We start from the raw sequence: 15,024 nt of genomic DNA, 5'->3' as shown, positions 1-15,024 counted from the left end.
TTGCAGCAGGCATATTCAAGCAGAGCGTCTTCCTTGGACCTTGAGTGATTGGAATTGGACCTTCATCGATGAGAGGTCTCTTGAAATTAGGATTTATGCGGTGATCAATGCTCTTCTTCAATTCCTTGATGGGAGATGTGTTTACTCTTTTTTGAAGTCTTATTATCCAGGGTTGCACATGAAGCAGCAAAAGTGACTGAGGATGTCTGTGACATAGAGGCTGATGTATAGGGTGGTGGGGAGAGCAAATCCCTTGTGAGCTAGGATATACTCCATTACTATCATCTTAAATCTACCTTCCTGTCCTTCTTGGATCTGGCCTGAAAATCCCAACAGACCTTGCGTTTGGCAGGGTTGTAGGAGTGCCTCAAATCTCGCAGGCAGCTGGAATGCCCATCGTTGTGGGGAAAGGACGTGTGGCAAGTCTCACAACCTTAAACCCTGTGTCTTGGTCATAATTATACTCCTAACACAGAAAATCGGGGAAGAGGAAGGAACCCTGCTTCTTCCCAACTAACAGAAACTGAAACAAAGGTAAAATATAAATAAAGTAACTACTCACACACACACAATTTACATGTTAAGATAGGGAGCTGAATACAGCAGGCAGCAGAACTCTCTATGAACTGCAGGTGGTTGAGAAGGAACTGATTGGTGGTGGGCTCATATGTTTCCTTGTTCACAGCATGATGCACTGTTCTGTGCAGCCATTAGCCTGAAAACGCTACTTTGCAGTCACTGGTTGAGAATGCACATGTGTATGCAGAGCTGTCCCTAGCCTATGCAGCCGCCCTTGGGGGGGCTGTGTGGGGCCCCAAGCCTCCATGGGGGGGGCAGGAGCAGGCTTGGGGGGCCAGGGGAAACCCACCCCCTAGCACAAGCCAGCGGAGCGGGTTGGAGACAGGTCACTCCACTTCCTGCTGCCTGGTGAGTGCACGGTGGGCCTGACTGTGAGGACTGCAGCAGGGGTCGGAAGGGGCGGAGCAAGGGCTACGGGGAAGAGGCAGCGCAGGGGCTGGAACAGCACACAGCTGTGTAGGGCACCAGGAAATTTATGCAGCTATGTACTTTGTGTACGGGTAGGGACGGCCCTGGGTGTATGCATCCTACGGTAGAACACCCACAGGGACACTATACTCAAAAGAAGCACATTCCAATAACTACACCAGTGTGGGGAAAACTTGCTCAGTGACTCCCTTTCTTCCAGGTTAACATCATGACCATTCTAGTCATTACACCCAAGTAACTGCACAACCAGACCCCCACACTGACAACGCTTCTCAGTGCCCGCACACCAAAGTACCCACTAACCCTATTACAGAACAGAAACTCATGGACAGGCTCAGGGACAGTTCTCCTAAGGAATAACATTACAGATTGATGAGAAACATTTTATTTCCCAGAGTCAGTTTACACTAAATAACCAAGGTCAAGCTTTTGTTTCAAAAAGGGTTTTAATGAGTCAAACATAACTATTATTGATAATGATAGCTGCGTCATTGCAGAAACAGCCTCTAACCTAACATTTTTTATGAGATTAAAATGATTCTCTGTGCTAGTGGTCAGGTTGTGACTACCCTGATCATGTCAGGGAACTGGCCAATGGGAGTGCAGAGTTGGTGCTCGGGGCCGGAGCCCCGCTGCCTAGAAGCCAGACCTGCTGCTGGCTGCTTCTGGGGTGAAGCACAATGTGGAAAAAGGTAGGCACTAGCCTGCCTTAGCTGGACAGCACCGCCGACAGGACTTTTTAACATCCTGGTCGGCAGTGCTGACCAGAGTGACCCAATGCCTTCCTTTGAAAAACACTGCACTGGGCTACTGGGTATAAAGGGAGCACTACCTCCACTTCCTCTGTGTTTGTGCAAGTTAGCCACGCTCTGACATCACATACCAGATTGGACCCTAGGCACTGAGGGGACTTTACTGGTGAAAACGTAGGCACCTGGGGAATTCAGGCACCTATAGGGTTGGGCAAGATGAGTGGATGGTTCGGAGGTGCAAACTTTTGGTCTCAGGTGCCTAAAGTGGCAGTTAGGCACCTAACCCCTTTTGTGGATCTGGCAGTTGGTATGTGGTTGCTTAACATGGGGTTTTCACAGTGATTCTTAGAGTGTTGACAATCTGATGAGGTTCAATAAGGATAAGTGCAGGGTCCTGCACTTAGGACGGAAGAACCCAATGCACAGCTACAGACTAGGGACCGAATGGCTAGGCAGCAGTTCTGCGGACAAGGACCTAGGGGTGACAGTGGACGAGAACCTGGATATGAGTCAGCAGTGTGCCCTTCTTGCCAAGAAGGCCAATGGCATTTTGGGATGTATAAGTAGGGGCATAGCGAGCAGATCGAGGGACGTGATCGTTCCCCTCTATTCGACATTGGTGAGGCCTCATCTGGAGTACTGTGTCCAGTTTTGGGCCCCACACTTCAAGAAGGAGGTGGATAAATTGGAGAGAGTCCAGCAAAGGGCAACAAAAATGATTAGGGGTCTGGAACACATGAGTTATGAGGAGAGGCTGAGGGAGCTGGGATTGTTTAGCCTGCAGAAGAGAAGAATGAGGGGGGCTTTGATAGCTGCTTTCAACTACCTGAAAGGGGGTTCCAAAGAGGATGGCTCTAGACTGTTCTCAATGGTAGCAGATGACAGAACGAGGAGTAATGGTCTCAAGTTGCAGTGGGGGAGGTTTAGATTGGATATTAGGAAAAACTTTTTCACTAAGAGGGTGGTGAAACACTGGAATGCGTTACCTAGGGAGGTGGTAGAATCTCCTTCCTTAGAGGTTTTTAAGGTCAGGCTTGACAAAGCCCTGGCTGGGATGATTTAACTGGGATTTGGTCCTGCTTCGAGCAGGGGGTTGGACTAGATGACCTTCTGGGGTCCCTTCCAACCCTTATATTCTATGATTCTATGACAACTCTTAGGATATTTGCTCTTTTTCTTAATACACCAGCTATTGGGAACGTGAGAATCTCAGCATTCATTTAAATAAAAAAAAGTTTATAGCCCTCTTGGTTGTGAAGAAATGCTGGAAAAACATGACCCCAATTGTAACCTAAAAGCTCAAAACCCAGCAGGCAAATAATACTCAGAGTTTGGCTTAAATGCCCCCACAAAGTGTGAAGATTTCTGGGGCCTTTTTTTGGTTGAGTGCTTGGGGTTACTGATACTGCAGCTAACATGAAGCTAAAAGATTAACTACAGAAGTAAGTTACTCTTTCCAAAGTTATCCTAATTGCTATTTTTACAATACTTAATGACCAGGCACCCAGGAACCAGCCTGTGCGCCAGCTGAGTTGGGAGGGGGAGACAGGAGAGGGAAGGGCCATACTTGTTGTGGAAGTAAAAAAGGGATAAAGGGGATTTGGACACAGATATCTTAGTTTTCTTAGGAATAGAGCAAGAGTCAGGCTAACTCTAATAACACAAGACTTTAAGGCAGGGCCTGGGCGAGTGGGAAGCGAGTGGGAAAACTGTAAGAGATACTGTTAGATAAGAATGGAACACAGACTGTAGTAGGAACTGCTGAGAAAAAGTAAGATATCAGGAAGGAATATGAATAAACAAGACGCAGCAGTTGATAGTTATTGTATGTAACAAAAGGTATAAATGCTTGCCCTAATTGTTTATCAGGCAGAGACCTGCCTAGGAAGGGGGGATCCCTGGCCATGTGCACTCTCCCCCTTGCAATTGCTTGAGAATAAATTGTCTCTGACTTGTTGCAGAGTGAGTTTGTGTGTGTGGTTTTTGGAGGGGGGTGAGGGAGTGAGAGAACCTGGATTTATGCAGGAAATGGCCCACCTTGATTATCATACACATTGTGAAGAGAGTGGTCACTTTGGATGGGCTATTACCAGCAGGAGAGTGAGTTTGTGGGGGTGGGGGGGTGAGAAAACCTGGATTTGTGCTGGAAATGGCCCAACTTGATGATCACTTTAGATAAGCTATTACCAGCAGGACAGTGGGGTGGGAGGAGGTATTGTTTCATGGTCTCTGTGTGTATATAATGTCTTCTGCAGTTTCCACGGTATACATCCGCTGAAGTGAGCTGTAGCTCACAAAAGCTCATGCTCAAATAAATTGGTTAGTCTCTAAGGTGCCACAAGTACTCCTTTTCTTTTTGCGAATACAGACTAACACGGCTGTTACTCTGAAACCTAAGAGTGAAGACTGCATTTTTCTTCCACAATTTGGTGCCGTGACTTGGATGGTAATGCCTGGTTGAGACAGCGGTAGCTACTGCAGACCGTTCCCCTTCGAACCCCATGGCATCACAACAGAGGTAAGAGACCCTTTGAAATCTTTATTGGGGTATTAGAGGAGGACTGCCTGTGGGGCCGTCTGTCCCTTTGGAGCTTACGCCATGCAAACTTATTGATTAAGCAACAAGATCAGATGCAAAGTGGTACTGAGGAACTGTTGCTGCCCTTAATAAGGTTAGTTTGAAGTGGTACTGAGGATTTAGTCTTGCCACCCTCAATAAGGTTAATGTATCGGTGCTGAGGGGTTTTTGCCGCCTCAAATAAGGGAAAGGTTATATTAAGTCCGGACATAACCGCTAATCAGGTCCAGGACTTAAGCCGACTCCAGCTGCCCCAGGGCTACCCCATGTGGGAGTTCTGAAAGCAAGGGGGGTTAGCCAAACTTTGTGACCCAGCAGAGAATTTTCCTTACTTATGAGCCACTGACCAGGTCCAGACTTAAGCCGCTAGTTGGTGGAAACTGTGACCCAGTGGACCCTTTCCTGGGGTGTGAGTGAAAATCTTCCCTAATTTATGAGCTGCCAAATGGACAGGGGTCCCCTATGAGCCATTGAGCGGACAGGATATTCCCCTGTGTGACTGCAAAATGCATTGGGGACAGTCTAAGAATTCTCCTACACTACCGAAGGGCACCCCTGCGTACTATATGCATGTGCATTATGGTCCTAGGACCTGCAGGTATTTAGAAAACTGGAATTTTTACACACGATAGTCCATCTAAACAATTCTCACTAGAAGGTACCTTCAATCTAGATAAAATCATATACCTCAGAGGAACCCTTACATCACCAAAAGCCTCTGACATACAGTGGGAGAAATTTGTTTATTGGTGGGAGGAAGCCACAAAGAGACTCACGAGTCTCGTGTGCGGAGTCTGAAGGACTCCCAGGAAAAATTTAAAAACAAGTACAGGATTTGAAAACTAAATGCAAAGCATCCGGATGCCTCCCTACCTGAGCAACTCTCTCTGCTCCTTTATATCCCCAATTAGTTAAGGCTGAAAGCAAGGAGGGAAAGGAATGGGTTAATTTGAAAGTCAGCTTGGCCTAGAGATAAAGAGAGAGCTGCTCTGCGTTCAAGGTCAAAAATCAACACAGACCATGCCAAGCGCATGCACACACACGCCTTTCAACCCCAGCTGGATGTGAAAAATATAGACAAGAGGCAAAACAAATTGCAGGACTGAGATTACATTTGCAAAGGTTGGCTGCCCAGTGAGACCCAACAGTCTGCCTTTGCAACCTTGGAGCCGGTGTGGTTTGCAGACACTGAAGAAGCCACTGGCAGCCAGCCTGGACTGGAATACCGAGCAAAGGTCTCTGAAAGGGAAGACCCAAGAGACCCCAGGGCATAAAAAAAAAAACAAAACACAAACCCACAACACAACCAACCCTCCCAAGAGCGGAAGTAAGTTGGAGATTTTTGCAGCGTATCTCTGGACAACCTGTGCACAGGATAACCTCCCGTCCACCCCTCTCTCTCTCTCTGTCTCTCCTACCCCCGGGCCTGGCCAGCCTGGGCAGCATGTTTGTGAGTATGAAAGTGGGTCAGGGTTTGAGCACTTACGCTTCTTCCTTCCTTTGAGTGACGTGAAAGCAGTTCCCGCACTCATCACTGTTTATTTTATTAATGAAGCTTTAAAATTTAGTCACATGGTGTGTTCTCTTCATCTCCGCCCCTACGATCCTGCAGTCTTAGCCTGATCAACTGAGGCACAGGTAGATTGTCACAGTTTTGGTGAAGAACTGTGGAGGGGGGAGCTCTGCAGAGTGCACATCATCTCTCTGTTTTGCCCTTGACATTTCACGTTGGTTTGCCTAGCACTGGTGGTATTTTACGTTGAGGACTGCATAATTAAAGGTGAGCCCCACTCTCAGTCACAGTATGCCTGAGAACCGGAGAGAGGTTTAGCATTCCTCCTCTCCCCAGTCTACGGGGAAAAGGTGCAGGTGAGTCTACCCCCGGTCATAGCAGGACTGGGCAATAAGAAGAGATGTGTACCTGGCAGCTAGAGAAAACTGAACAGTTAAAACACCAATTGTCTGTGTGTTCTGTCCAGGTGGCAAGCCTCATGGGGGAGGACTCAGGTAGCCCTTGTGAATGAGAATGTTTAAGGAAAGAGACCAGTAGGGGTGGGGGCTGGTTGAGGAGCCCACACACCTTGCTAAGTTGGTAGTGAAACAAAGCCTGTGCCCAGGGAAAGGGACAGTGCAGCAAGGAAAAAAGGATCGGAGCCAGGCAGGCAGAGAAAAAAAAATGGAAAACCCGGTTGGAAGCCCTGAGGGGCATGGTGGCAGGACTAAGGGAAAGCAGTAAGTATAGGCATGGGGAATTTAACCCCCTGGAACAATCATTTGAATGGTAAAAATCTAAGTTGACTGGGGTGTCGTTTTGGGAGAATAAGCAAGTGATTTAAGGAAAGAGAGTGAAAGGTTAACTCTGTAGTTGTTGGAGGGAATCATCAATTGGATTTTGTAAAAACGCTAAAAAGAAAAAATTCTTGGTTTCTTTGCAGCCATTCTGAAGGAAAAATGGGCCCTTTTCCAAAGAAATGTCTGAAATAAATCCAGGCAAAGACACTATTTGATTGAAATCATTTGGCTATGAATATTTTAGTCAGATTAGCAAAAAGAATATAAGGGGTGTCTATTGGAATTTAACCACCCAAAATGTATAAAGGGGTTAAGGATGTTAAGGAAAAGAACATGTGCAGTGTATATTGTAGAAGGGGTGAAAGGAATGTAAGTACACAATGCTACTTAATTAAAAGCCTATTAGGCTCCAAGGGGCTGCAATACGAGGTGTTTTCCTTTTTACATCACTGTGTGTTTTGAAAGCAGGAGGTACAAGTAAAAGGCAATCAGAACTCCTGGTAAAAGTTACTTGTGTCCCTTTAAGTAAAAATTTTTAATCTGTGAATGGCTCTGGATCCAAAAGCAAGCCAGAAAACATCTGAGATAATGCAAAGTACCCAACTGATAAAGGTAAAAGCCACTGAAAGCTGGCCTGCCTATGAAACAAACACCAGAAAAATATGGGGGTAATTCCTCTGTTTTGCCTGCAATCTGCAAGGGTATTTGTATAAGAAAGTAATATTTTAAGCAATGACTGATCGCCCCAGAAGGGGTAGAAATATTTTCTTTCGTCTTTCAGAAAATCAGAGAAAGCTAATGCCAGCTAAAGAGCAATCCAACATACCAAGCATTTACCGGCACAATAGAAATTGTGTTTTGTGTTCTATGTCCTTGTGGTGTTTTGTCTTGTGGCTTTGTCTTTTCTCTTGTGTTGTGTTTAATTCTTCTACAGGACAGCCTAGTTCAAAACCAAATGGAAGGGTTAAACCAAACTGCAGATACTTGTTTTAACTTGGAATACAAAGTATTTTAGATACTGTCAGGGAATACTAAGGTTTTAATTACGTGACAGAGGCTGCGCCAAAAGCTGAGAAACGTTCTTGGAGTATTGCTGGGTGCATTTTACATCCTGATTGCCTTTCTGCTTCCCAGACGGCTGCCTGGCTGTGCCCAGGGTGCTCTTACCCTATTTTGCTCACGTGCACCAGAGTGCATGTGAGCAAAGGGGGGATGATTGCTGTAGTTAAACGAGACTGGTTTGCACCCGATTTTTCCTCTGTGGCCCAGCACTGTTGCCAACAATGTACAATCTGCCAGCAGCACAATGTTGGTAAAGCTGTTAAAGTTAGGCAGGCAGCGCATCCCCCTCCCTGGGAACCTTTTGTAAATATTCAGATTGATTTTATTCAATGTTGTAATTATGAGTATGTGTTAGTTTTAGTTGATGTATTTTCAAACTGGGTTGAGGCCTTCCCTTGTAGAAGGGCAGATGCCAAGACTGTTGTGAAAATTTTGCTTAAGGATTTTATACCAAGGTTTGACACACCTGTTGGTATCAGCAGTGATCGGGGTACTCATTTTACTGGACATATAAAAGAATTATGTGCAGCCTTGCAGATCCAACACAATCCCATTGTTCCCACCACCTGCAATTTGTTGGGACAGTGGAATGTTAGAATGGGATCCTGAAAAATAAACTGGCTAAGATCTGTGCGGAGACAAACTTAAATTGTCCAGATGCCCTTCCATTAGCCTTGATGAGCATGAGGGCCACTCCCAATCGAAAGACTGGACTCAGCCCTCATGAGATCCTGACAGGGCACCCGATGCGACATCCGGCAGTGCCTCCACGGACCCTTGGCCAGATGGACACTCATTTAATGGATGACACAGTGCTTAATTATTGTCAGGCACTAATGAAATGTGTTAGGTCTCTTTATACACAGGTGAAAGACGCACTACCCAAGGATCCTGAGCACCCCTGCCACTCGCTGGAACCAGGAGACTGGGTCTACATACAGGTCCATCAGCGAAAGACGGCCCTGACCCCACGCTGGAAAGGCCCTTACCAAATCCTGTTAACTACCAACACCGCTATGAAGTGCTAAGGACTGACTGCCTGGACCCATGCTTCTCACTGCAAAAAGGCCCCTCCATCTCGAGATGACTCTCCGACTGATGATCGGCCTCTCTCTCCTTCTGGTGCTGCTGTTCCTTCTGGATTGCAAGAGAAAAGGACAAGGTGAAGTGCTAGTAACCTCTCCCTTGTCATTGACAGAACTACCATGCATTTGGATTTCGCTACAAGAAGCAAATCATTACAGAGTGATGTGCTAGTAACCTCTCCCCTGTATAATGCTAAACCACGACTGTTCCAAGAGAGAAGGAACACTCGCTCTGCTGAAACCACCGAGGTCCAGGAATTCCTGATGACAAAGGACATTAAAAATTGGCCCAGGTGGAAGAAACTGAGTATTGTATATTGGCAGGGAGGGAACTGCAGGGACCGTTCTTGGGAATGTGGAGTGGAGTGGTGGTTTGGATTTCTTCCAGGATCTGGGCTTTGTGCTTACCGACAAGTACCATCAGAATGTACTGCACTCCCTAATTGGCTTCCTGATGACGAATACCAAAGACGCCTTGCTGCCACGAACATTACCCCCACCATCCACTGCACCTTTGCAACCACCCCTGTAATTTACCCAAATACAGACAATACTGTATATTCTAATGAAACCCAATGGCCAAGGCCTTCACATCTTAGTGATTTACTTTTGTTCAGAAAAGTTATTTTTTAAGGTTCAGAATAGTTCATATGAGTGAACAATTGAGTGGAAAACAAACGGGTCGGTGGAAATAGAAATATGTGATATCACTACAAATGAGCACTAAGAATTGAAAATTGAGATTAATGGGTTCTATAGCGAGGTAGATATGATGGCCGTTCCTAGAGTCTGCAGTATGTTAGATGAAAGAGGCCCTTATTGTTATTTGGTCACCTAATTAGTGAATAATCAAATGTATACCCAAAGAGTCTGTTCTGCCACCGGAAATTTTATCTGTACTGAAATAATCCCAGTAACTAATAATTTAACCTGCACTATATTACAATATACCCCTTCCTATGCTATTAATGCTAATGCCTCTTGGAAGTACATGAAAGTGTTTGGCCAACAGATGTGGTATGGTACTTCACCAAAGAGAGATGTGTTAGGATATCGATGGACTGTGATTAATACTACTCTCGGGACTATAAAATTCATGCTGCCCTTATCCAGTTTTCAGGTCACCTCTACATATCCTAATTGCTCAAAAGGGGCTGCCATTAGGTTAGCACAGCAAAGGGCCTGGGTTTCCTCTAGAAAGAAGAGGGACTTGGCTGGACACCTATGGGATGGTGCCAATAGCGCAGCTGCAATTTGGAATATTTATAAAGGCCAACAACAGAAAGAAAAAATTAGGACAGTTGGAAAAAGCCACAGGTCTTATTACTGGAGCACAGTTAACCCAGATACAGGCTGGAGTTGGTGAATTACGTGTTATCTCCGCCCTTAGTTCAATGACCCAGAAACTTCTGACGATGATGGTGCTAAATATGACTGAGGCTGGGAAGGCACTGCAGTGGGATCTGGCTTGTTCAGAAATTTAGGATTTCCTGAATGACTAGCTCATGGCCATTCGGAGTGATCTGGAGCATCAGGCTTGGCCCACTGCCCTTACAGATACTTCAGGAGTATTATCTGATCTGTGGCCATGGAGACGTACTTGGAGATTTTCTGGGAGGAAGTGCAGATGTTCAGAGTGCTCCTTCCAAGCTTACAGACCGACTGAAGGGATGTGGGCCCCCACATACCGAATCCTGCCGGATCTGTGGGGAGGATGCATGTGGGATTGGATAATTCACAGAGACATTTGGGAAATTAAACTACCTGGTATGCCTAACCGATTTGTAGTCAGTGCTCCTGGAGTAACACCCAACGTTTGGATAGGGAGTCAATGGACACTCTGGCCTTTAGAACCCCCACAGCTTCAGTGTGTATGAACACTGAAGCCAGGAGAAGTTGTCACTGTTCATGACATTTGTTGGGAAGGTATGGGACAAGGAACTACCCTGACAAGACACCTGCTCTTCCAAGCTAATGACAGTTGTGTGTATGTTAAGGCCACCACTTTGCAAGACATACATTTTAAATCTCACCACTGCTGAGGGCAATCGTATTATGTATTGGCCTGCGGCTAGAATCCTACAATCAGCCCTTAGGTTTCAGATACCCTTTAATTGGACAGCCTTAGTACCAGACCGGTTCCAAAATTTGCTTTCATTCCTACCAGAGATCCGGGAAATCTCTGAATTACAAGGTCAAATTCATATGCTTCAAAATATATATCAAATTGAAAAATATGCCTTTCATACAGCCTATAGAGTGTCTACATTATGTACTAATTATGATGCATTGTGCTATGTAACTAAGGCTATAAAACAACCCCATCATATTACACTAGGAATGTTAATGCTTTTATTGTTCAGTTTAGGATTATGTTGTTGTTGTAGTAGTAGTAAAGGACGTAATAATAACAACACCTTCCTCGTTCATACTAACCGCGCGTTGTCATTGCATCCAACCAAAGCCCATGAGGCTGAACCATTTGATCTAAAATCAGAAATACAAGGTGTCAAGGTTCCCTCCCCACTCTGAACTCTAGGGTACAGATGTGGGGACCTGCATGAAAACCTCCTAAACTTAGTTTTACCAGCTTAGGTTAAAACTTCCCCAAGGTACAAACTATTTTACCTTTTGCCCTTGGACTTTCGCTGCCACCACCCAACGTCTAACCGGGTTTATTTTATTAGGAAAGAGCCTGTTTGGAAACATCTTTCCCCGCAAAATCCTCCCAACCCTTGCACCCCACTTCCTGGGGAAGGCTTGACAAAAATCCTCACCAATTTGTATAGGTGACAACAGACCCAAACCCTTGGATCTTAAGAACAAGGAAAAAACAATCAGTTTCTTAAAAGAAGAATTTTAATAGAAGTAAAAAGAATCACCTCTGTAAAATCAGGATGGTACATACTTTACAGGGTAATTAGATTCAAAACATAGAAAAATCCCTCTAGGCAAAACCTTAAGTTACAAAAAGATACAAAGACAGGAATATCCATTCTATTCAGCACAGCTTATTTCCTCAGCCATTTATAGAAATCATAATCTAACACATATCTAGCTAGATTACTTACTAAGTTCTAAGACTCTATTCCTGTTCTGTCCCCAGCGAAAGCCTCACCAGACAGACCCAGACCCTTTGTTTCTCTCACCCTCCAGCTTTGAAAGTATCTTGTCTCCTCATTGGTCATTTTAGTCAGGTGCCAGCGAGGTTATCTTAGCTTCTTAACCCTTTACAGGTGGAAGAGTTCTTCCTCTGGCCAGGAGGGATTTTAAAGGTGTTTACCCTTCCCTTTATATTTATGGCACAAGGTTTGATGAAAATGGAGGTTTAAGACCGATAGTTGTGCTAGAAGCACAAAAGGGAGGAGTGGGGAAGTGAAAAAGGGATAAAGGGGATTTGGACGCAGATATCTTATAGAGCAAGAATCAGGCTAACTCTAATAACGCAAGACTAAGGCAGGGCCTGGGCGAGTGGGAAAACTGTAAGAGATGCTGTTTGAGCTTGTGTTAGGTAAGAATGGAACACAGACTGTAGCATGAACTGCTGAAAAAAAGTAAGATATCAGGAAGGAATATGTATAAACAAGACGCAGCAGTTGATCATTATTGTATGTAACAAAAGGTATAAATGCTGACCCTACCTGTTTATCAGGCGGAGACCTGCCTAGGAAGGGGTAATCCCTGTCCATGCGCCCTCCCCCGCTTGCAATTGCTTGAGAATAAATGGTCTCCAACTTGTTGTAAACAACCTAAGAGTGAAGACTGCGTTTTTCTTCCACATGGTCAACAGGGCTGCCCCTCGGAGGAGCAGAAAACGGGACTACCCAGCCTCCGAGGGAGCATCCCGGCACACCTCCCAGCAGAGCCGCCTCGCCCCAGGGAACTTGGGCGGGGCCAGCCCTGGCCCTGAGGGGAACAGCCTGTCCCTGGTTTACCTAGAGGCGATCCTGACCTTGGACTCCGGCTTCCTGTGCTGGGCGTGCCTCCTGCCCCCATCTCTGTCGGTAGCTTCCGGGCTGAGCGGCGCGGCTGCGAGGGGCGAGGCCAGCTCTCCTCAGGCCCGGCCCGACCAAGCCCTGTGGCAGGCCACGGGCCTATCAGGGCAAGGTGACGCCCCGGGGTGCTGCTAGCGCTCGAGCTTCGACTCCCGCGGCCAGAACCCAGGCGCGAGACGGCTGCTCGGCAGCCCTCGACTGCCAGCCTTCCTTCCCGCCTAGCCAGGCGCCGCCCGCGCACATGCGCGTTGGACACCACCCACCCGCGACGGTCCCCTTAAGGTTGGCTGTGAGTGGGCGGGGCACTGCGGAGGATCGCGCCTCCACGCGATGATGAGGGCGGTACGTTTGCGTGACGCATGGTTGCCGCAGAAACGCTCCGCTCCCCCCCCCCCCGCGCGCGGTGCGGCTCGCAGTGGAGCGGCCGGGAGGCGCCTGTCACCTTCAGCGCGAGCCGGAGCGGGCGGGAGACGCTGCGGCGGCGGGGCCGCCATGGTGCTAATCAAGGAGTAGTGAGTGCGGCCGCGGAGCCGGCGGCGCTGCGCTGCGCTGCACAGGCGTCCCTCGCGCGGGCTGTCGGGAGGCCGGGAGGGAGGGGAGCTTTCTGCCCGCCGAGCCGGGCCCCCTGCCCGGGGAAGCCTGCGGGCCGCGGTCAGGTCCCGGCCCCGTGGCCGGGGGTCTAGGTGCCGGTTAGCGGCGAGGCCGGGGCAGGGGTCGGCCAGCGCGGCTAGCTTGGGGCAGGCTGCGGGGCGCTGGGTCCCTCCTGGCTGGCCCGGCGGCGCAGCGCGTCGGGGTCCCTGCCGCGGGCAGTGCCCGGCCTCTCTGCCGGCGCTGGGGGATCGCTCCGGCAACCCGGGGAGGCTCCGTTTCTCCCCCCAGCCCCCGCCTGGGCCCTTTCTCGCGCGCTGGGGGGCGGTGGCGCCCGGAGCGAAGGGTGGCCTCGGAGGAGCAGGGCCCTGTGGGCGGAGGCGAAAGGGGGCTGAGGGGGACTTGCCTGTGGACCCCGCTCAGCGCTTTGCTGCGCTCCTGACACTGGCAGGGACGCTGCAGGGAGCCCCCGTGATGTAACAGTGACACTGACCCCTCAGACGCATCCGCGCGCGCGTGTGTGTGAGTGTGAGTGTGAATGAAGCTGGGGACGGTTCACTATAACTGCGTGAGTGCTGCAGCTCTTTGGGGGCGGAGTAAGGTGAAGGTCACTAAATTAGTGCAGATTTTGTTTTCTGGCTGTGTGGATATTTGAGTCTATAACACTGTAGGTCCTTTGAGAGAGATGCTGTAGAGCTGAGGGTAGCTTAAATTCATGAGTCTGTTGAGGACAATAGACAGGTCCTGCAGGTGTAATATAAGCAGCAGAATGAGCGATCCAGCATTGGCCTGCTGAGAGAGCCCTTCTCCTACAGTGACTCTGATTTGACCATTTCTCTCTCATCAGGAGAGCTCCTACCTTTCCAATACTTTTAATAGTTTTTTTTCCCTCTTGGTCTTGAATATTTCAAGCTAATTGTTTCTACTGAATGCATCTGATGAAGTGAGCTGTAGCTCACGAAAGCTTATGCTCAAATAAACTTGTTAGTCTCTAAGAAAAAAGAAAAGGAGTACTTGTGGCACCTTAGAAAGCTTATGCTCAAATAAATGGGTTAGTCTCTAAGGTGCCACAAGTACTCCTTTTCTTTTTGTGAATACAGACTAACATGGCTGTTACTCTGAAATTAGTCTCTAAGGTGCCACGAGTCCTCTTTTTCTTTCTATTAAAACGTTATTAGTGAACTCTGTTCTGTCCAAGATGCAAAGGAAGATTTACGGTCAGGCCAGTGTACTATCTTGTCCTCTATCCCGTCTCTGACAGTGGTTGTAACTAGATTCTTCAGTGGAAGTGTAAGAAAAAGAATCCATGTACTGGACTCAAAGAATAAACTGCTTTATAGGGACAGTTTTTTTTTACCCACTATCAAAGGTTGGTTTATATCTGAAGTATGAGGGTTTACAAGCCTTCTTTTTTTTAATCTTGTAACGTGTGCATATTCTCATTAGTCCAGATCCTCAGAAATCAATGGGAGTTTGGTACTTAAATATCTTTGAGGATCTGGGCCGTTATCCATATAAATAACTAATCTGTTTTAGAGTCCAGCTAAGGTCTTCGCTTCCGTCTTGTGGCAATGAATTCAGCAGACTACTTATACTTTGCTGTCTTTTTTAAAATCCTGCCTTTCAGTTTAATTGAATGGCCCTTCTTTTTGTATTGTTAGAGA

General features: G+C 47.3%; 1 protein-coding gene and 1 long non-coding RNA gene across 2 annotated transcripts in view; both read left to right on the top strand.

The window, feature by feature from the left end:
- The first annotated feature begins 4,907 nt into the window (after window positions 1-4,907).
- LOC125624049 (uncharacterized) lies at window positions 4,908-12,525 on the top strand. The gene is made up of 2 exons (XR_007353190.2): window positions 4,908-5,788; window positions 8,543-12,525. It is a non-coding gene; the product is annotated as an uncharacterized LOC125624049 (long non-coding RNA).
- A 562-nt stretch (window positions 12,526-13,087) lies between these two features.
- Window positions 13,088-15,024, top strand: part of PITPNA (phosphatidylinositol transfer protein alpha) — a 49,187-nt gene continuing 47,250 nt past the window's right edge. Inside the window, 3 exon segments of the mRNA XM_075120920.1 lie at window positions 13,088-13,162; window positions 13,165-13,239; window positions 13,241-13,284. Coding sequence (XP_074977021.1) covers window positions 13,103-13,162; window positions 13,165-13,239; window positions 13,241-13,284 — 179 coding nt within the window. The 5' untranslated portion in view covers window positions 13,088-13,102.

Source organism: Caretta caretta, chromosome 17, assembly GCF_965140235.1.
Source record: "Caretta caretta isolate rCarCar2 chromosome 17, rCarCar1.hap1, whole genome shotgun sequence".
Taxonomy (NCBI): Eukaryota; Metazoa; Chordata; order Testudines; family Cheloniidae; genus Caretta; species Caretta caretta.
This window is presented reverse-complemented; position numbering and strand designations above follow the sequence as displayed.